Source organism: Lycorma delicatula, chromosome 8 (assembly GCF_047948215.1).
Source record: "Lycorma delicatula isolate Av1 chromosome 8, ASM4794821v1, whole genome shotgun sequence".
Taxonomy (NCBI): domain Eukaryota; kingdom Metazoa; phylum Arthropoda; class Insecta; order Hemiptera; family Fulgoridae; genus Lycorma; species Lycorma delicatula.
The window spans coordinates 71,789,584-71,813,955 of NC_134462.1; the positions used below are offsets into that span (position 1 = coordinate 71,789,584).

Genomic DNA, 24,372 nt, shown 5'->3' on the forward strand with positions numbered 1-24,372 from the left:
TTACTTATTAAGTTTGTCTACTTGTTAGACAGTGAAGAAGATTAAATTCTATTTAAAATTATTAATTATTAAATAATTTGCTTGAAAATCAATAAAATATTTTTTTCTAAAGCTAATTAATTATAAACTTCTGTGGAGCACCTAATAGCAGTATTTATATTGTTTAATATTCATTCTTTGCTGAGTTTAATGTTTTTCCCAAATTAGTATGTTTGTAAATTTTGCATTTTTCAAGTGTAACTGATGTATGTGTCCTGATTCTGTAAGTTAATCTGCAAAGTTTAATTTTGTTAATGAGGCCATCCCTAGTAACAGTAATGTCTTCTGTTACAGAAAAGATGTAACGCTGACATCAACTAAGAATAATTCAAAATAACCATCATTATCAAGAAAAAAATTTAAAAGTTCAGGTCTCATAAAAAAGCAATCTTAACAATATACCAACAAAAGACTAAAACCTGAAATTTTTACAAACCCAGAAGTAGGTTAATGCCCACCGGGCTGGTCTAGTGGTAAGCCTCATAGTTGCAAATCACTTGTTTAACAACTGATTTTCAAAGTTGTAGGTTCTGAGATTCAAATCCTAGTTAAAGTCAGTTACTTTTATATGGATTTGAATACTAGACAGTAGATACTAGTGTACTGTGGTGGTTGTTGTTCAATAACCACCACAGTACACTAGTACCACCAATGTACACATTAGTAATATATAATACATACACATTAGGAATATGTGGGTCATTGAAAATGCAAAAAAAATCATGTCTGTCTGTGTAATTGAGATAAAGTGTATTAATTGGAACTGCAAAATAATCTGGATATCATCGAAGTTTTTTTAGACATGACTGGCCGTGATCTTGAATTGATGTGCACAACACCTCTGTGCCACTATCTGTCAGTTCAATGGCAACAGTTCAGCAGAAAGCACTGTACGTTTTGTGGTTAGCAGAATATAAATCAATTATAACTGATCAATAGACTTAGTGGTGTGTTTACGGCAATGATCCCCCTCATATAAACAGCATTAGATGGTGGTACGAGCAGTTTAAGGAATCTAGCAACATCAAAGTGAAAAAAGGCCCCCCTGGACGGCCTGAAACAAGTGAGAAAGCAGTTCAGCATATATGCCAAAGTTGTTTAAGAAGCCCTAAAAAATCAATTTCTAGGCGAAGTTTACAGTCAGGAGTTTCAAAGACAACAATTCAAAATGTGCTGCACAAGAATTTATGGCTTCATACTTACAAAATTCAGCTTAAACATCAAATTAAACCTACAGATCATTCTAAACATATTTAATTCTCAAGTAAAATACTTAATAACATTGATGATGAAGAAACATTTTTAAAACATGTTTAAAATGTTTGCAGATGAAGCAACTTTCCATGTCAGTGGTTGTGTCAGCTGGCATAATTATACAATATGGGGATCTCAGCAACCCAATTAAATTATTGAGTACATCAGAGAATCCCAAAAACAAACAGTGGTGCGGCTTTGATATTCGATCGTGTGATTGAGCCATTCTTTTTTCATGAGCCTACTATCACAGGGAATGTTTATTTAGACGTGCTACAACTGTACATTTTCCTACAAATTGACTAAATTGAACAAGAAAGTAACATTGCTGTAATGTTTCAACAAGATGGTGTGCTTCCACACTTTTGCCTAGGAGTTAGACGCACTCTCAATGAAAGATTCTCTAATCGTTGATTGGTATGGCCAATCCTGTGCTTTGGCTTCTACGAAGCCCAGATTTGACACCCGCTAGATTGTTTTATACGGGGATTCTTAAAAATATTGTCTGCAGTGAAAAAAATTAGGGTTGTACAACATTTTAGACAACTGATTACTGATGCTATTGCCATACATACGCCTGCGATGCTGGGTAGAAGTCTGCAAACATCAGCTGATTGTATGCAGAATGACCAACGTAGCTCATATTGAAACATTCTAAGATAAGTAAAAAAACTTTTTGAGTTGGTGAATTTAAAAAAAATACTTGTTTGATTATCTGTAGTAGTTTCTGAGATATGATTTTTTTTAAATTGCTGCAACTTTTTTTGATGACTATATTTATAAAAAAGAAGTAGGTTAATGAAGAAAAATTCTAATTGGTTATTAAATACAATTTATAAGTTACAATTATTAGTGTGCTTGCTTCCAGAGACATTCCAGGAGTTGTTTAAAAGTTATAAGTTTACTATTCGTGGACTAAAGATAATAATTTTAATGCACTGTAAAATTATTTTCATCTAAACAAATTAATTTTTTCTATGTTTTTTTTGTTTATCTTTCAAAAATGTACATTGTTGCTCAATCTTATCTACATTTATATTTATTTTAATTTTTGTTTATTTTACACTTCAAATCATATTGATCAGACATAGTATTCATATTTCTACAAGTAGCATCTAGCCCATAAATTATTATCAATGCAATTTTAACAAATATTGCAAAAAGCCCAAGATCTCAATACACTTGAATGACATGAAATTTGTAAATTTACTTAATTAAAAAATAAATTAAACAACATAGATAAAAGATATTATTCAGTTTTATATTAATGGTATATAAATGGGTGTAAATAACAACACCAGGCAGTGCAAGAAGGAGTTCGTAATAACTGATTCTGAAATGTCTTTGTTAAAAAGTTCCATTAAAATTGAAAATGAGTCATCTTATTACAATTTCTTGAAGTGTTTTGCTGTTCAACAAATTTTAATATATATATATATATATATATATATGTTAATGTGTGTGTGTTGTGTGTAAATAGTGTTTGCCAAACCAATTTTAATTGTTGTTTATTATTTCATATTAAAAAGAATTCTGCACACTTTTATTGGTTTTAATTTATTGTGTAAATAAGTTTTTTTTTAGTTAGGCCATATAATAATGATCTTGGTAGTTTTTTTTACAGTCTTCCCCTTTGTTTTTGTGTGTAGTTGGGGACCTTCACCCTCCAATGTTTATTATTATTTAAAAAATACATTTTTTAAAAGTAATAGTATTTCACCTATATGTTACAACAGTTGTTTTTGCAGTCTTTGTAATTTTTTTTTAGTAGAACTGGAAATTAATAAGTGATGAAAACATCATTTATATTTCATGTATTTGCATAAGAAATAAGTTGTTTTTTATGAAATTGAGATTTTTCTTTTCCTTGTCTTTATTGATTTTTTTCAGGGAAAGATGAATTATAGTATCGTGAAGTTAATATTTTTTTTATGTAATATGTTTTAAAAATTTTGACTAAAAAATTAATTTTTGCAGGGTGGATTCTTAGAAAACCAGAAGAAAAGAATTAAAAAAGTTGAAGAGCGTATTCCAGCTTCACCATCAAGTGATGTGATAGATTATTTTAATGCATCTGAAAACCTTATTACTTTAAGTGAATTTTCTTTAAGTACAAGTAAGTATGTCTTGATCCAGATTGAAGTGTACTTTGAGAATGCCTTGTATACAAGATCGCAAAACTTTTTCTGTGCTGCGCAAAGCTTTTTCTAAAACTGTGTTGTTTACTGCAGCTAGACAAAAATTTCTCTTTTGAATTCTGTAGATGAGTTAAATTTTTCTCAATTCTGCATTATTGTTTTAAACATAATTAATAAACAAATGTTTATCTGCTAGAAAACTGTAAAAATTGAAAAAATTAAATTGAAAAATAAAAAAAAAATCAAAAGAACATTTTATTTTCAATAAATTTTCAAAGTACAAAATTATTTTAAAATGAATCATTTTAAATAATTTTTTTGAAAATTCAATGTTGCAGTAATTCAATTTAAAAAAAAATTGACACACGGGCTTTGGGTTCACGCAATTAGAAATTTTAAGTTATTTATGGCAAATCCAATACAGCCATCAAACAAAGAATATTTTGATATGCTGAATCAGAACCTCATATTGAAAGTGACAGATTCAATGTGGTCAATCAAAAACCAATTTAATTCTGTTAAAAGTAAATAAAAGTGGGTTTTTAGATTTATAGTTTTTGAGGTCTGTGGTTCAAAACATAGTGTTGAATTTGGTTACTTCAACATGTTGGAATCCAAAATTTTGGATTTATTATAGCTAATCAAAATTCAAAAGTAGTTTAGTTTTGGGTTTTTACAGATACTGAATCTGATGTGGAATTTTGAAATTTAATGTGGTTGACCAAAACAAAAAATTATTTAATTTATATATAACTTAACAAAAAGTAAATGTTTGTTGTGGAGGAAGATATTTTCATGTTAATTCAATTCAGAAGGCAATCTAATTTGAGTGGACTAACTGTAAATTAAAAATTATATTATTACATAGATCTGAAATTCTTTCAATCAGATTTGTTATACTGTTTTGATATTTGCAAAATTTGTCCCCAGCTATTCTAAAAAGTTTTCTCATCCAGTTTTCAATGACTAAATGCTAGAAACATTTGGTTTTGGCTTTATTTAGTAGCCATTCTTTTTAATTTCTCTCAAAGTAAATTGAGATACTCAAAATAACAGTAGATTTTTTTCAGCTATGTCTCTGAATCCTGGGTGAGATTTAACTACTACAATCTCTATTTTGATTAGAACCAATCCCTCTATGGGTTGATCAACCCTTTCTCTTCTTTCTTTATTTTTATTTACTTCTCCAATGTATAAAATTACAAGAGTATTGCATCAACTGCCCTGATTTCTCTCTTAGGTATAGGTGTAGAAGCCAGCAGAGAAGCCACTCTATTGATAAATGGTCACTCTTCATATGGTGAGGTGGTGACCTTCTGTGCCTATGGAACTCTCCCAGGGACTCTTATCTAATTGTTACACAAAAAACAAACTAGTGCCTGTGGTGTATCTGGTGGGTGAAGCCAGGTCTCCTATTCCTCATAAACTTTATTTATTATTTTATTAATATGTAATCATAAGTTACTATAATTTAACTATAAAAGTAACTAGTAATCATAATATTATAATTTTAACTTATAAGCTTGTAAAGTAATCGTAAGTCAAAAAATCCTTACATTGCCATTTTTTAAGTAACTAAAAAATTTGCCTAAACTGCTAGTGTTTGTAATATTTTACATTATGATAAATTATTTTTTCCAGGAGAAATATTTGTTTTTTAATCACACTTATAAAAATCTATTTATAAAATGGTACTTTTTTATACTTTAAGGAAAAATTTCTAAAATAAAAAAATTGTTTGATTTAAAATATAAATAAAGATCACTTAAAAAAATTTTTTTACACAATTTTGATTTTTAATCTAAAATAAAAATGGAAAAAAAAGTTTTTACCATTTAAATTAGCTTCTTGCAATTATTTTCTTCATTAGTTAAAAATAATATAAAAATTAATATTATAATCTTAACAGTCTCTTAATTACATTCAGGGTAATATTTATATGCTAACCATTTTTAAACAGTTGGTTAACTTATCTGTGCAATATCATTGTTTGTACCTGTCTCATTTGGTGATTTATTTATGGCACATTGGACTCATTTTGTATATGACCCTAATTAGTTCTTCCAGCTAAGTGTCACTCTTTCCAAGACTTAACAAGATGTCACTGTTTAACTTACTTCTTATACATTCCCGAGATCTTTTTTTTTTGTCTTCAGTCATTTGACTGGTTTGATGATGCAACTGCCCAAGATTTCCTTTCTAGTGCTAGTAGTTTCATTTTGGTAAGATCATTGTGATAAAAAAAACTAAATCTTTGAACGAACGGTCATAATCAGAATTTATACAAAATGATGATAAAAGAAAATGTAAATAAAAAATTATCTACTGATCTGAAAGGGAGATACAGACAATAATTTTGTCTTATGATAGTCTTCTTCTTCAGCCTTTTTTGTTCTGATGTAGCTGTGACTTCTTTTAACTGCATACATTCACTTGATTATTTATTTACTTGTTATTTAATACTGAAAAGCACTTTCTCAGTTATTATAAAACAGAATTACTTATAAAAAAGTATAAGGTTCATTTCTTACTTAAAAATTATTTTGAAGAAAACTGATAATTGACAGTAGATCAAACTCTTCATAATTTCTGTTGACTTAAGCATTCTTGAAGTTGAGCTTAATGATCCATTTACTGAAAAACTCTGCTACTTGATCTTTAATTAAATATCTCTCATCAAAATTTTTGCAATTGTTTTTTTTTTTTTTTTTGTATTTATGTGTAAGGACACATATTATCATGGATCAGACAACACCTTAGTGAGCAGGCTGTGCTGACTGCTCTGTTAGCATATTGTAACTTTTTTTATGAAGTTTTATAGTAAATTTCAGTTTTAATGATTTCTCTTTGAAGCAAGTAAATTTTTTTTTGTAGGAGAATATCGTTTTGGTCCCAGAAAGTGATGTTAGTGATGATGGTAGATGGCCATGGAGATTGTTGTTACATACACATAATTTTCATTTTGTTGAATAACCAATACCATTTTTGTTCATTTGCTTCATTCATCACTACTGCTTCATACACTGCAACTGAAATGTGTTTTGCATTAAAGATTGAATTACTGATTGTATCTTGAAGTGAGTGGGGGTTGATGAACAACATGATCAATGAAAGACCACTGAAATATAAGGTCTGATGACCCTAGATTTCAGAACTAACTGACGGCATCATACACAGGTTAAAGCATGTTTCATTGCATCCCAAAGCATCAACTTGTATTATTATACATGCAAACATCTCTTACCATAATAATGATCCTTATATAAATGCTTGCAATGACAAAGCAAACCAAATTTTGTAATAAAATAAGTATACTAACTTCAAAATGTCAGAGATAAGCAACCAATCATAGTGAAGATGTTACTTTCCTTCATGTATTATATTGAAATTCAATTTACAAAACAGAAAGGACGTTTTTACCAACCTTCGATCAGCAATACGTCATATGAATTAGAAATACATGTACCTTCACAATTGGATAAATTAGATGATATATGTGATGAAATGATTCCATAGGTGTGTGGTAATAAAATGGATGATAAAAATGATTATGATCCTAGATGTGATGAACTAAAAATGTTTAAGCAATCAAATTAAATGACTTTCCTAAGGAAACATTCCTAAGGACTCAGCTGAAATTTTAGGCTTAAGATTGAAGGAAAAAGATTTGTTAGCTTCTGGCATTATTTTTTGCTGGTTTAGGAAGGGAAAAAAAGACTTACTGTGTTTACTGTGATGATGTACCTTGATTCATGGAAAATTCCACATTGTCTACTAAGTTTTTGATTCAATGAAAAGGAGTCTTAGGGCAGTTCTCTGCTTAATGGAAGTAAGTGCGCTTCTTTACCAGTGGGCCATTCTGTTCATTTGAAAGTGTTATAAAAATCTTGAGTTATTTTTAATTGAACTTCGGTATAAGGATCAAGATTGGACAATTTGTGGTGATTTAAAGGTACTTGGACTTGGTTTTACTTGGACAACAAAGCAATTATTCCAAATATCCATGTTTTCTGTGAGAGTGGGATAGTTGTGGTAGAAAGCAACAATATAATAAAAAAGAATAGCCACTAAGGCAAACCTTAAAATTTGGTATGAAAAACACTGGAAGAGAAAGTTTAGTAGAACCAGACAAATTTTGTTTTTTAACCCACTGGGTTGGTCTAGTGGTTAATGCGTCTTCCCAAATCAGCTGATTTGGAAGTCGAGAGTTACAGCGTTCAAGTCCTAGTAAGGCCAGTTATTTTTACACAGATTTGAATACAAGATCGTGGTTACCGGTGTTTTTTGGTGGTTGGGTTTCAATTAACCACACATCTCAGGAATGGTCAAACTGAGAATGTACAAGACTACACTCATACATATCATCCTCATTCATCCTCTGATGAATTATCTAAGCGGTAGTTACCGGAGGCTAAACAGGAAAAAGAAAGGAAAGACAAATTTTGTTACATATTAAAGTGTAGGGTTAATGAAGCATTTAAATCAATGAAGGCATTAAAAAAAAGAGGGAGAGTGTTTCAGATACCTTTGCAGTAAGTTTCCAGGTTTATCAGAAATAAAAATAAAGTAGGATGTTTTTGTTGGGCTGGATAGAAGGAAGCTTGTAAACGATGAAATATTTGAATCTAAAATGTTGGAAGCAGAAAATCAAGCTTGGAAGCCTTCAAGGATACAGTTACCAAGTTTCTTGGCCACAAAAAAATGGAATATTATAAAAATGTACAAAATATGTTAGGAAACTTAAAAAATTTAGACTGTAAAATGAGCCTTTTGGTGCAGCAAGTGAGGAGCAGAGGGAAAGAGTCACTAAGAATGAAAGAGTTGGACCTGCTGACAAGATTAAAGAAGAAAAAGCACTAAAAGGAGCATCAAAACAAAAAGAAAAAGATCTCATAAGGACTTGTAGGGACATAAATAGTAGTACTCTTTGTCAATTAGATGTTCAGATCATACATTAAGGTATTTATTTTTTTTAGTTTATTTTTTTTATTAATAAGCTTAACTTTTATTATTATTTATCTAGATATATTCCCTGTCCAACTATATTTATAAGCCAAAGAATAAAGTGAAATGTAGAAAAATTTTATTTGCATTTATTCCTTTCTCCCAAGAAACCTTATCTGATGCTCAACCAGTCTTGCATTGTTGAGTATCAGAGAATTAGTTTCTTTCAAAAAGATGAAGATTGTTTGGAGCAAGGTCAGGATTGTGTGGTCCAATAATTCAAAACTGACACTTTGAAAACAAAGAAAGGTGTGTTTTCTTAAGCGAATGAAGTTAAACATTATCCTCAATCAAAATCCTTTTGAAAGTTTACCGCACATTTTGGAGTTAATTTTTGCATTTAGTGTAATGATTGCCAGTAGCTCACAGTAGTTTTCCTGTTAGATGTGAAGTGAATAAAAAGTGGACCTTCCATATCCCAGAATATCAATTCAAATTTTCTGCAAACATGTGAATTTGTTATTTTTTTTTGTTATAGGAGATGAATCGTACATTTTTAAACAGATCAGTCCAATCACAGATCTTACTTTCATTCAAATAACTTTCCATACTGATTTCCATGAATAATCTCTGTTGATTTCATCCATTCTGAATGAAGAAGAAATATATCACTATTTGCATTTTGTGCTTTGTGTTATCAGAAATGAAGCACCCATTTGAACCAAATTTAAACAGCTAATAATGGAATTTGTTCTGGTGAACAGATGATGTGAGGAGGGTTATGATTTTTAGCAGATTAATCAGTATTATGTGACATGTGATTGGAAAAGAAATAAAAATTTCTCTTTTTTCTTTGACTTTCCCTTAAAAGTTATGATTCTCTGCATCCTTTAATTATGTGTCAAACTTAGACTTGATTTTTTTATCTATTCATTATACTTAGTCTTCATTGTTACTTTAAGCATCAGTTATTCCATTCTCCTTCACGCAACTGTTAATAAGTTCTTCTTTCTTTTCTTTTGTTTAATTTCCTTGCTGCAGTACTGTAAATTTCTACAAGTGGGCTGGAATGGAAATAGTTAAAACATTTTAATTTTTACTGTAATGGATTGTTGTTGAAAATTAAGGATGCAGTGTGATAAATATATTTGTTTTACATTAATTTTTTTGCTCTTGTATCTTATCATCCATTCTGATAACTTCTTGCTCAGCATAGAAATAGAATACCTTTTTTAAAATTCCCTACCCTCTAATTTGAATTTTGTATTAATTGCTTAATTATTTACCATTATTGAGTTTTATCTAAATCCATTTTTCAAAATTTTTAATTACTGTGTTTATTTTTATTTATTATGCAACTTGTAATGACATGTTAGAATAATTGGTTTATATTTGTTTTTTTATTATGAATGATTATACAAATTATAATATATTGTTCTAAAATATCTTAGCCAAACATTCATTTAGAAAAAATAGTGCTAAAGTCATCATAAGTTACAATGTAAGTGCAACTTATGCTGCATACAAAACATATCAGGGACATTCTTTTACAAACCGAACACCTTTCTGACCGACACATTTTTGATTTAGCTAAAACTCTTTTTACATGTTCTATACGACAAAAAAAGATATACCTATTCGAGGATTTTTTTTTCTTTTCATTTTTTTGGAAAATAGAAAGGATTGAAAATTTAAGAATTTGGTGATTTTTGGCTTGTAGTGTATTTAAAAAAAAATTATAACTCTGGTTCTATTTGAGCTACAGATTTCATTTTTTTTTTTTTCATTTTAAAGGTAAAAAAATGAGCTTTAATAAAAAAGTACTTGAAAAAAAATTATTTACAAATTGTAATTGTTATAAACAATTAAAATGTTTAAATAGATTTTTAACAATTGCCCCCCCACGTATCAAGTTTTTAATATTTCTATCGTGTTCTTGTCAAATTTCCTTTTGAAAACGCTTTTTTTATCGATGGGGAAATAATTATTACTATATGAAAAAAAATTAATTAATCTAGCGCGGTTCGTCACATTGGCGCGCGGGTCACAGCGCATGCTACTGAATCGCACGAGGAGTACTGACAGAGCGGAAACGGCCAATACGCAGCTGATTCGAAGAATGCGCTAGATTAATTCTTTTTTTTTTAATATAGTAATAATTATTTCCCCATCTATAAAAAAAGCGTTTTCGAAAGGAAATTTGACAGAGAACACGATAGAAATATTAAAAACTTGATACGTCAGGGGGGCAATAACAATTGCCGCCCCCCCCCATGTATTCAAGCCTTACGAAAATTCAAGCCAAGGATTCAAAGCCTTACCCAAAATATATAAAGAAGGTTTTCCATATGTCCACTCATACATTCATCAATCTGCCCACATATCAACAAAACAAATTTTCAGCTAAAACATTGAAGGAAAACATTAATTTAAATAATAAATGCAACCTAAAAAATAGTTATGAATTAATAAATATCATTGATAAAATTAAAATAAACAGATCATAAAAGATATGTATGCTAATATTGATGCAATAGAAACTATAAATGCTATTTATAACCGATTATCTAAATATAATTTAGATAATTAAATTATGATTTACTTAAACTATGTTAGCGATTTACTTAAACTAATAGTTAAACTTGACTTAATTTTAACTATTTATCCATTATTTTAATCTTATATGAAAATAGAATTTAACCCATTTTATAAATATTTTGATAAAATATATAAAGCCTATAATTTAAAGACAAACTTACACCACCAACAATAAAATAATAAATTTTATAAACAATAACAATCATACTAAAATAGTAAACTCCAAAAATATAAATATCTTAGATAAATAAGGAGTGTATTGTCTGAAATGTGAAGACTGCCATTTAGAATATATAGTCCATAACCAACTTTTCTTTTTCTATTAGAGCCAAAGAGTATATTAACAATATAAAGAAAAAGGCTATTTGGATAAATCAAATTATGCTAGACACATATTACAAAATAAACACAGCTACAATCCCAATAATTTTATTAAAATAGTTGATATTTTATCGATATTTCAAACGACTTTTATAAAACCAGTATCCTTGAAAAATTCAGTATATATTATTATAACAGTAAATTAATAAATAAACAGACCAGATTCGAGGATGATATTTTATTCAAACAAATAATTAATAATTACAAAGATACCTAAACTGTCTTCCTCCGACCACTAATATTCATAACAACTACGACCTTCTTACATAACAGACATGACTAACTTTATACTATGACAACCAGCTGTTGTGATTTTAACATTTTATAAATTTACATGGAAGAAACTTTTGCTGAGGATGATTGAATGACTGAAAGTGCTAGAAAAGAGAACGCGGATGAATTGTTTGTCAGGTTGAATTTCATTTATTTATATATAAATAAAAATGCTTTGTTGGACGTTTCACAATAAAAATTCCAGTTGTCTTCTTGAATCTAGTAAGTTTCTTTAGAATAATGAAATATGATCATATTCTGTTCATCAGAATCATATGGTATTAACTTCAGTTTTGTTGTTCTTATGTCTTGATTGTTAAAAATATTTTGTTTTTGCAATGATTGAGACATTTAGACATCTTATTTAAACAATTTTTAATGTGACTGCTTTGTTCTTAGGCAAGGTTTTTTCTTTCATTGTTAGTGTAGACAGTGTATTTTGCAACTGGTCTTCATTTTTTTAAATTTCTTTGTGTATCTTTTAAAAAAACTATTTATAACATTGAAAAGTCATTTAGTTACAAGACTATGAGATTAAATGCTTTCAGGAAATATTTCAAAATAATGATATAAATATAACATTTTCAAAATGTTTTATTTTTTACTATACCTTTGTTTATGTTTGTGCAGTTTATCTTTAATTTGTACAAATCATTATGTTTAGTTTTAAGTAAAGATGTCATAAAGAGTCACAAAATTTAATTTTTATAAAAATTGTCAGTTTTAGCGAGTTTTTATGTATTTTTTGATTATAATATTATTGCTATATTTTTGCTTAAACTATTTTTCTTTTTAATCATTAGGTAATGTGACATTAAAAGAAGCCAAATCAGAACCAATTAAAAGGTATGACTCTACTTATGATGACTTTATTTTTTATAATCTAATGCATAGATCATCATTATATTATCTTTGCATATATATTTGATCCTTAACATTCTAATGTTGAACTAACTGTTGCTAGTTTAACATTTGGAGAGCTAGTTTTTCTAGATAGGCCACATTTGTTTACTTCTGTTTTACCTGAACATTAAGATCAAAAGTAATGTACTGCTATGTTCTGCAGTTAATATGTACTGTAATAATACATACAGTTGTTCAGAGTAAAATTAATAATTGTCTGTAAATACTTGGATAAACTTTTATCATTAAATTACATTAATTGCATTTTTAAGTACATAAGCTGTGCGAAGTGCATCAACATTTTTAGAATAAATTCCTTTCCAGAAAAGCTATTGAGAAAGAGTCTAGGGATAGCCTAGTGTTCTTTGGAAAGTCGATAAAAATAATAAACAATGGCTGAACTTAGATAATAAACTTGTGTCTTGTGATCAATATTAGTGGATAACTTTATAGTGCTTAATTCATCTACCATTAGAACACAAGCACCAGATCATTGATTTCACTCCCTAGCCATGCAAAGTAAATTATTAAATAAAGAAATATTAGTAAAACCTCCCAAAAAAGAGACAAAAAATACAAACTTAGAAAAAGATAAATGAACTGTGATATAATAAAAACAGCATAACAGACTAAAACTGTTGATTTTCATATGCTGAGCAACATTCTAAAGAAGGGATATTTTAAACAGTGTAGTTACTGCAAGAGCCAGAAAATAATTCATAAAAGTGTCAGTCACTGGATCTCTATACACTTATTTATCCAAAAAAAGTAAGATTAAAATTGAAACGTTTTGAGTTGTGTATAACTGTGAGAGATGTCCTCCTACAATGATGTATACATGTAATAATAATTAATTTGTCTCTTACAGCACCATATACATGAGAATTTTAAAATGTAGATGATTTGGCAGATTATTCAGATATTCAGTAGTAAGGATTAAGTAATTTTTACTTCCTTTTACAAAGTAAAGGAAGTATTGTGATTGTAAAAATTTTGATTTTCAGATTTCAATGGAAATATCTATTTTGACCATCCCTAAATACATTTTGACTAGTTTCGGCAGACGTCTGTACATATGTTTGTATGTATCACACATAACTCAAAAATGATTAGCTGAAGGATGTTTAATGTTGGATTTTGGACTCTTCTAACATCTAGTTGTGCATCTCCCTTTTTGATTGCAATCAACCGAACCAAAAGGGTCCAAAAAAGCCCAAAATCCAAAAAAATGGAATTTTTGACTTTTTGTTAACTGCAGTAATAAGCCCTCATTGAGAGCTGTTGTCATAAGTGTTACTTATTTTCATTGGTTCCAGAGTTGTATCAAAATTAAATTCTAATTAATGAAATATTTGGATTTTACAAGAGGAAGGCACATTGGTTCAAATCTTCTTTTTTTTAATTTAAATACATTAGATTTATTAGTAATTATTAACCTCCGATTGTTAAAAATTTTTATAATAAATAATAATTCAGTAAAAAAAAAAAATAATGAAAAAATATCAGAGGTTATTAATGAAATAGATTTTATATACAATGTGTATATGTAATAAAATAAACATACAAGGAAGTCATGTGATACCCACATCAGATTTTTTCCTTAATTCTCAAAATATTGAAATTTTCTGAAATTAGAATTTGTATGATATGTAATACTTTTTTTGATGATGGAATTTATTTACTATTTATTTTTTTCCTAATCGTGTTTGTTGTTTATAAGCAACCCCCCCCCCTCCCCACACACACAGGACTCAATGTCTGATGTGGATGATATGTGAATAGATGTAGTCTTGTATAGACTCAGGCTGACCATTTCCAGGATGTTTGTTAATTAAACTCCAACCTCCGAAGTATACCCTATACACTGTCTAATATTTAGATCTGAATAAAAGCAACTAACTTTTACTTTGATTTGAACCTCAGAATCTTTGACTTTGAAAATCAACTTATAAACAACTGATTTGTGATACATTAACAGATTAGGCAGTCTATTATTCTTTGGGCAGTCTCAACTGACTTCAGCTGTCACAAAGTTTTTACTGACTAAATTTTCTAATCAAATTGAAATATGTGTGAAGAGGGATAGGCAAACTATTAAATGATACATTATTTGTCAGTTGGACAAGTCTTCATTCTTATTTAGAGGTAGGTATTTGTTAAGGTCAATTAAATGCATTCTAGTGCTGTTTCCTAATCAGTCAGTAAGGATGTATCTATCTGATTTTAATAGGATGTTTTGATAAATTTTTTTATATGCTTTGGATACTGTAAATGGCTGTCATGATTTGTTTGAAGTAGGTAGGTATCAAATAATTCATTAGAATGTTTTGGGAGTAACTTAGTGGTTGTATGGTGAAATGAAAAAAATGCCCAATATAAAAAACCAAAGGTAATTGAAACATTTTTGGGGTTTCAAGTATAAATACTTAAAATAAAATAATATATTAGGCCTTTTCTGTAGTAATATTATTCATGCAGAATAATTATTAAATAAAATAATAAATAATAAGCCCAGTGAACTAACTGGTATCAAAAATTTAGTTTTAGAAGCTAAACTTTGATAATTTTTAGCTCATTAACTCATTTCCCTCTGTGAGTTTCTGTTTCGCTGTTTTCTTAGTCTGTTTTATTTTGTTTCCTTTGGGAAGAAAAAATGTCTTTTAATCAGCCTAATTCTATTTAATGATAACAGCTATCTTAATAGCTATTATATAAAAAAAGTACTATAATTCCCTTTTATTTTCACTGTTATAATTTTTCCTATTATAATATTACTTGTGAAGCATACCCTGGTTTACTGGTTGAACTAATCCTATTAAATTAAACAAAGAAAATTGCATTGATTTCATTGTTGGGTAACTTTGCTTCAGACTGATGAATGGAGTATGAATTGAGTTGATGCCAGTAGTGACTTAAGAGGAAGACATTGCAGCTCAGAGAATCAGATTGTGAGCACAAATGATTTTAAAAACCATTCTTTGAGTAAATACTGATAACCAAGCTTTTTCCTGTCTCTAAAAAAAACAAGAAGACTGTGAAGAATAATAATGGTTACACGTACATATTTTTCATGCCAAGGAAGCTATGATTCTGCAATGTATTTTGCTCTTAAATTAAAGTTCATACTAGGCCATATTTATTGAAATAAAATGTTTATGAAACTTGGAGTTATTGGAGTTCGTGTGTGCCTTTTATTCATCAGTAGACATTTTTGTTAAGCATTGTAATACATTTTTTATTGAATTTTATTTTTGGTTATTTATTGGTATAAAATATTTATGTTAATTATATTTTTCTTTTGACTTGTTGCATTTTGAAAAAAATTTTATTCAATTTTTTATTTTTATTATTTTATTTTTATAAAACATGAATAAACTTTTGGAACAGAAGTTTTTCATCCACTATGTAACGAGTTATGATTATAATAAAGATAACAAAATTAGGCTTAACATTTTAGAGTGTGTTTGTGTGGTGCGTGTGTGCGAGTGAGCGAGCGCACACGCACCACACAAACATGGGGCAGCCATTTAATTAAACTTTACACAAGATAAAAAAGAATTTTATAATATAATTTTGATATGTTGTTCATATCATTTTATATAAAGCAGAGAGTTTGTCAGTGATGACTGAAGTAAGTTTAGGGTTCATAGTTCAGAAATTAAATTTTAATGAGCTATAAAATTATGTATCCTGAGGGATAGATTGAGGAACATTGAAAAGAAGTACCCTGAACTATTCCTTCTATTATTAATAGTTATTGAAAGCAAACATAAATGGTTTTTAAATTGGAAGAATATGGTAAGTGTTTCTTCTCTAAAGATATTTAGAATCTCAACCACTTGGAGAGATATCTTATTTAGGATAGACAAGAAAAGGTTGGAGTGCATATATTACTTGAAATAGATCTCCTCCTTGAGATGAGAAGGAGAAGAATTTTATTTATTTTATAAAAATGACTTCAAAATAGAAATAAAAATAATGAGTTCTAAAACTTTAGTTTTTCATGTGACTAGTATTTCATAAATGATTGATCATTCATGTTTGTACACGTAAGATGAGAAAGGTATCCTACCTGTTCTTTGTGTGGTTAAGGAATTATTGTTCTAAATCTATTTAAAATTTATTAGTTGCAATTATTTTTAAATTATTATTATTCTTGAATATATTACTTGAATTTATTTGCTTATGTATGACTTTTATACTTTTTAGGTTACCTTGCATTACTTCTAAAGGAGTTTTTGAAGATTTAGAAAAAAAGAATGTAGTCCAGGAATTTCTTGAACCTGTGGTACATTCTGATGCTGATATTTATTATTTTATTTTATGGCAAACCTTTTTTTTGGCACAAATTGTATAGTTTGAAGCCAAGACAATTTTATTAAATTAATTTAAAACATTAATTTAAATTATGAGGCATGGTTAAAAAATAAGGGCCCCACAGTTAAAAAAAATATTTATATATTTATTCTGTTTTTCTACATAATCACAATTTTGTTCTAAACACTTTTGATATCATGAAACCAGCTTCTGCAAACCCACTGCATAAAGTGTTTGGACAAAACCCACGTTGAGATGCAAGCCAGTTTTTGAGGTGTAGGAAGAGATGGAAGTCTCTGTGCGTGAAGTCAGGATTGTAATGGGATGAAAAAAAATTTCCCATCCAAATTTTTGAATTGTTCCTGTTGTGCATGCAACCATGTGTGGATGTGTGTTATCATAAAGAAGAACAATTCCTGATCTCAGCATTCCCTGTTGTCTGTTTTGAATGGCATGATACAGTTTAGCAAGGGTTTCATTATAACTCAACGGGTTGGTCTAGTGGTGTGCTCATCGCAAATCAGCAGATTTCAAAGTTGAGAGTTCTAAGATTCAAAACCTAATAAAGGCAGTTACTTTTAAATGGATCTGAATACTAGATCGTGGATACCAGTGTTTTTTGGTGGTTGGGTTTTAATTAACCACACATCACAGGAATGGTTGGCCTGAGACTGTACAAGACCACACTTCATTTCATACATATCATCCTCTGAAGTAAAATATACCTTTTGGTGATTCTGAAGCTAAAACAGAAAAAAGAGGGTTTCATAATAAACTTGTGATGTGATGGATGTTCCAGGTTCCATGAAATCGTGGGTCAAAAGTACATCTTTTGGTCTCAGAATACAGTTGCCATGACTTTCAAGATTATTCGGCTTGTTTGAATTTTTCAATTTTTTCAGCCACTACATGGATTGATAAGCACGTGCAAATGTCATTCTGTGATTTTTGTGAGCACATGTCAACATTTCAGTAGCACTCATCGTGCAAGTTTATGATAGCCTTGAGTGTCAGTCACAATTCTCAACAGTGTTGTTTTTGAGAATTCTATAGAAAGTAGCTAATCATAAAGCTATGATTTTCTCTCACTTTTGCATTCACATATTCAATGAGATTGTCAGTTCAGATACTAGCCCTGTCATTTCTCTGTTCATCGTGAACATTTAAATTAACGTCTCCTTATTTCACAACACCATTGCCTCACTTTTCCTTTATTCATTGCAGTACCCCATACGTTTCACATAATTTACTGTGAATTTCAGCAACATTGCCTTCTTGTATTTAAAAATCTAATCACCAATCGAACTTCACAACTGGTAGGATTTGTTATTACCACACTCATTTTAATACATTGCCTCGCAAAGGCAAACAATGAACAGTCAGCAACAGGGTAATTACAAGCCCAACAGACCATTTAAAACTACTGCGCATGCGTGAACCAATCGGGTATTGTCAATCACTTTTTCTAATTCATTGGCCCTTACTTTTGAACCATGTCTTTTACTACTGTAGATAGCAGGTTTTTTTATCATTTGTTGTGCTAATGTTCTTTACTCTTGCAAAAAAATGGTTTCTAAACATTTTTTTGTAATTGTGTGAACTCAGTATTTTTTTCTAGTAATGATATGTAGTTTTTTTTAATTTAAAGTACATCATGCACCTTCACGTATGACATGACACACAAATTTTTAATGTCAAAATAAAAATAAAAAATAAAATTTTATTATATGTTTTCAAAAATGTTAATTGCATAATAATAGAGATATCTATTGTATTTAAAAGAAGAAAATAGTAAGAGAAATTTTTCTTGAGCTTGGTACCTGGTAAACATTTCTTTATTTTATGACTGCAAAAACTACTTTTAATAAAAATCCTTTAGCATGTGAACAAGGAATTCCAAAGATATATCTAGTCTTTTAAAATTTTTACTGAGAAAAAACAAATGCATTAATCTTTTTAATTGAACCGTTGTAATCAAATCTGGGAGGAATTTTTCAATCTTTTGAAAGATTTTTACTTCCAAAAGGTGCTTGAAGGTTAAAATGGAGCAATTTTCCTTCCATTTCAACATAATGGTCTTATTGTCATTTGTGTAACAACCTACTATATATGTGTATATGTGTATCTTATTAAATTTATTCATCATCATATCCAACAGCTAACAGTTACTTTTTTAATTTGTTAAATTTAATTGTATTAAACTAGCTACATTAGAGTAAGCCTTTGTGCAATGAACTGTTGTTTTTCATCAGACAAAAGATTTATTTCAGAAGAAATGAACGGGTTTTTTTTAAAAAAGAAATCTATCCCAGTTAAAATGCAAAGTCATTGCATTTCTCATTGCTTTTATTCACCACATTTCTGACTTAACCGCATGTGTAAGTTAACAGTTTCTTACTTACCTGGCTATAGTAATTTATGCTGCTATAAAGCAGCTATAGCTATAATGGGAAAGTACATACATTGGTCAAAAAAAAGATTTAAAAAATTGGTCATTTTTGTTTTTTGCTTTAAGGAAGCATTACATTTCTTGTTACAAAAAAAATATATATATATAAATTGTAAATAATCCAAGAAAATATTTTTATTTCCAATGCTTCCATGTTCAAAAAATGCAAAGAAGTTTTGTCAGATGGATTTTTGTGCATATGTATGTGTGTATGTTGGCCTGTTTTATAACTCTGGATTGTTGACTGATTTTCTTCAAACTGTGAAAAGAGGTTGGGGGATGTTTTGGAAATAATAAAATTTTTACTGGAGTACTGTAGCAAAAAATGTATTTCAGCAAAAATTCTTATGAAAATTGAAGTTTTTTTTTTTACCAAGATCAGAAATTACCAAAAAATGTTGATGTATATATATATATATATATTAGTTGTATCTTGCTTCAGAAAAGGTGTTAATGGAAGTTTTTTGCATCTGTTTTCTACATCAATAGACCATCAAACCAGTATAAACTTTTTTCCCATCTCACTCTGATTGATGGTCTGTGGTTTTTTTTTTTAATTGAAAAAGGTTTTTTTAATTTTATTTTCAATTTAAACTCATCTCGCTAGCTACCTCTTACATTTAAAGATCTAATTTTTTTAATAGCCATTTCTCTTTAGTATTTTTTGAAAAAAAAAAAAACAATTACCTAAATATTTTCACTCTTCTACAACTTTATTTAGAATTATACTGCTGCATATTTTGTTTTTTTTAAAAAAGTTATTATTTAAAAAAAATGTATTATCACTTAGGGATTGTTTTCTTAAAAAATAATTTTACTGGAATGCTTCCCCTGGAGTATGGAAGCCCCCAAAATGAAAAAAAGTCACTAAAATAACTTAATATCCTCCTCTGATTGGGAGCTCCCAAATGTTAAAAAAAATTTTAAAGAAATTTTTAATTTCAATCTTAATTCATTTAAAATCAATTTTAGTGACTATTTTAATCATTAAAAAAGCCCCGTGATGCATTATTATTCATTATTTATTTTTATCTTAAAGCAGAGTTGTAATTATTTCAAAAATGAATTGCATAACTTGACTGGCTTAGCCGGGAAAGCAAGCAATTCATAGCTCGTTTTTTCAATAAATTAATAGTGAATGTTTTTTCGTAATTCTCTGTATTTGTAACTTCCTTGAAAAGCTTTTCTTTTTCTTTTGTAGAACTTCCATTCCTTTCATAATCTCTTGTTTTAACTGAAATGCTCTTTGCATATTGCTTGTTTTTTTTTGCCATCAACTGCTGATTTCTTTACATGTAGATGGTTTCCTCAGATTTCTTTAAAAAAAAAAAAAAATAAAAGTTTGTTTGTCATTTTAGGTTCTGGTAATCTTGATAAAATGGTGAGGTATATATTTTGTTAAAATTTTTTTGTGCTTGCCATGTAAAAATATTTTTTTTTGCGCTTCTAGAGTATAAACTGTAACTATATAAACTGTAATATAGATTTTTTTATTGAAAAGTTAATTTGGAAAAATTGGTTGGCGTACTGGATTTGTAAAGAAATGTTAAGTAAATAGAATAAGACTGAGATCATAAAATAAATCTGTTTTAATAGTATTTAATTTCTTTATCAAATTTAATTAGTGGACATTTTTCAGTTAAAGTTATTTTATACACCTAAATAGATCTTAATGTTAATAATTTACGTACATAAAAAATGTGTAAAAAAAAATATGTGAATATTTGATTTCATTGGCAAATATTATCATGCATATTATTGATCATCGTAAGTATTGTTACAGGAAATGCCAATTAAGAATATTATGATAAAATATAATTCCAAAATATATATCTTCAAACATTGCAGTAGAAATCAAAGTTAGTTAACAATGGAATAAATGGGAAAAAATTGAGAATAATGTTTTTACAAATTGTAGATTGAAAGTCAAAGAAATAGCTCAGATGTTAAGCATCTGAACTGAATACCTGTACAATGCCTTACATGAACATTTAAGAAATGATGAAGCTTTGTGTGTCAGTGGGCATTGTGGTTTGCTCACATTTGACCAAAAATTTATTCTGGTGATAGCTAAATTTATCTCAAGTGATACCTAAATAAATTTTTGTATTTATTTGTAACTGTTAATGAAACCAAGGTTTATCACTATAAATTTGAGATAAAAGAACACTCAAAACAGTGAACACTAAGAGATGAACTGATGCTGAAAAAGAGAAAGTCAGTGCCTGTGCTGAAAAAGTCATGGGCCTGTTTTGGGATCTGAAGAAGTTTTCATAGATTATATTATAAAAGGAAAAACAATTGATTACTAATAATATGCTATTGTGAATAATAAAGTTATAATAATATTATTGCTATTGTGAATAACGAAACAAAAAAAAAACAGATTGCAGTTGATCAAGAAAAAAATTTTGTTTTCATCAGTTCTCTTGCTCTATGCCTAAATAAGTTGAAGTTTGAATAGAACTATATAAATCAGCTATAAAATTTGGTTTTGGGTTAGACATTTATTGTTGACCATTATGCAATTCCCAGTTTTGAAACAAAGTATTCATAATATAAGCATAATTAAGTTTAATTAATTGATGATATCAATGAATTTATTTGCCAGTTTTATCAGTATAATTTACAATTACAAATGTAATTTTCTAAACTGTTGAAAATTATCAATATAACTTGTGTCAAATTTATCCTCCATTGTGGTCAGAGTATTAATAATATATACTTAAAATTTGATTCGTTGGTGTGTGGGAATGATGTAAATAAACATATTTATTCTGCAAATGTTAAAATCGTCTTCCCATCCATTCAGACACTCACCTAAAACAATCAGGACAAAACAAAAAATGCTTATGATACTCAAATGCTTTTGGTTAAAAGAATTCAGCAGATCATATTCTATTACATGACTAGTCAACTTGAAAAAGATAAATCCAGTTGCTAAACTGTTTTGGAGTTGTAGCCTGTGATGAGGCAGTATTATCCTGAATAAAAAGTGACTTTTATAATATACTATTAATTTTACATCTGTAGAAGAAATTGTGTTTTAAATGAATAATCATCACAATAATAAGAAAGTCTATACCTTTAATATTTATGTGTTTTAATACCTTAATACCTTTTATGTGTTTGTTGATTTGTTAAAAATTAAGGCCATACCTCTTGTGTTTAACTATGATAACAATTTTGTTTTCATTAATATTTAATTGGTCACACCAGGATATTATGCTGGATTTCAGTCCAGCAGTAAAGTAAGTGAACAATTATAAAGTAAAATCTGGATACCCTTAATTTTAAACTGTTTACAAATTTTCACATTATATTTTTGAAATATTTTTTGCCTATAAAATTTCATTTCACAGCTGTTATGGCATTTACATGATGTCACTAATATTTCAGTGGTTGAAAGAGCTGTGTAGTAGCTCTTGATATTTGATATTTGCACATAGGTATCAAATTTGTATTTTTGAAAGTTAGAATCATTCCAACTTTACTAACATCATTTTAATTTTACTATCATTAATATTCTGAGTAAAATCATGATACACAAAATAGTTTCATATTTGCAAAGGAAGTACGGTGTCTTACTTAGTAAATAGATGTTGTGTCAAAGATAAAGAAAATTGAAGAGCTTGTTTAGATAAAAGGAATCAAATTTTGTCATTTTATTTGACATATTAATTGCATTATTAATATTTGTTTAATATTTAATTACACTTTTAAAATAATTTTTACAGGGTGGCTTTTTAGAAAAGGGAAGAACCAAGACATCTAAAAGCTCTTCAGATTCTAAAAGTAAAGTATTTTTTCAAATATAACTAGATTTAATGTTTTCTTTTAGGTAAATTGTTTCTTGTTTATGTCAACAAACATTTCAGGGTTCTCAAAGAAAGACTGTAACTATTTTACAGAAATATCTTAACATTTTGGAAAAGTGAAATAATGGAATAGGAAATTACAAAACCAATAGACATATTAAAATTTATGATATGTATTAAACCATCAATTTGTAGCCCCTACTGCCAGCTTCATTGAGAAATTCTTCTTTATTCTGCCTTTATTCAAAGATAATAATATAAATAAAATTAAATCAAATTATTTACATGCATCAGAAAATTAGACAATATTCTTCACTTACCTAATTAAGGGAAAGCCCTGTGCCCAGGGTTGTTTAAGAAGTCTTGAGAAGAAAGCTTTTGTCCTTCTTCATTCTGTTATATATTTTATTGTAGCATATTATATCATGTCTTACTGCTATGTTAATTGCCACACTTTGCCTAAATTTTGGGTCATCTGATTAAAAAATATCTGAGACATGTTTGATTAAATCTGAGACATGTCTGATCCTGGAATCATTAATTTTTATAATTGGTTCTTCTTTGCTTACTTCTTTTACCAGCTCCTTGGCAATTTTTTATTGTACAATTTCAATTTCAGGTCTTTATTACAAAGTTAACTCCATGATGTATAACAATTTGGTCACATCATTCTGAAAAACATTAACAAAAAAAATAACTAGAAACAATTTTATATTTTGTGGTGGCTGACCAACACTGTGTTTTACAATTCTATTGTATGTTCTGTAAAGTATCTTTCTTCTTTGGCTTAAAAGGAATTAATTAGTATGTGGGAGACACCTAACAATAACATAATCCGACCGTTTGTTTAACATAAAATTAATCTATTTGTGGTTAAAAAGTTCACTGTTTTTCAGAGAGCTTTATTAACAGTCATAAATTGGTGCTAACTAGATTATTGACTTAACCCTTAACCTCCCGCTTTATTTCACGCGTGAATCGAGATTTCGGTAAACGTTTATCTCGTTATTACTGAATTGTTTTTCATCCAAAACATCTGAAAAAATTAGGGATGTTAACAATGCGTTATTAATTTATATTGTTCAACAAAAATTAATTTTTGTTAATATTTGATTGTTGCACGCGCACAAATATGGTATAAAAAAATTACAATTTTTTTTAGTTTTTTATTTATATTAATATAAACTATAGACTTTTCTGGTTAATTTGACGTAACATTTATTTATATCAGATAAAAACTGATAATATAAATAAAATA

The 24,372-nt window shown here is 28.5% G+C and overlaps 1 protein-coding gene across 1 annotated transcript in view; it reads left to right on the forward strand.

Moving 5' to 3' along the window:
• Positions 1–24,372, forward strand: part of LOC142329479 (dynein axonemal heavy chain 6-like) — a 57,122-nt gene that overhangs the window by 3,467 nt on the left and 29,283 nt on the right. The window contains exons 3-6 of the mRNA XM_075374149.1: positions 3,271–3,409; positions 12,431–12,473; positions 16,740–16,818; positions 23,034–23,091. Coding sequence (XP_075230264.1) covers positions 3,271–3,409; positions 12,431–12,473; positions 16,740–16,818; positions 23,034–23,091 — 319 coding nt within the window. The remainder of the gene's footprint in view (positions 1–3,270; positions 3,410–12,430; positions 12,474–16,739; positions 16,819–23,033; positions 23,092–24,372) is intronic.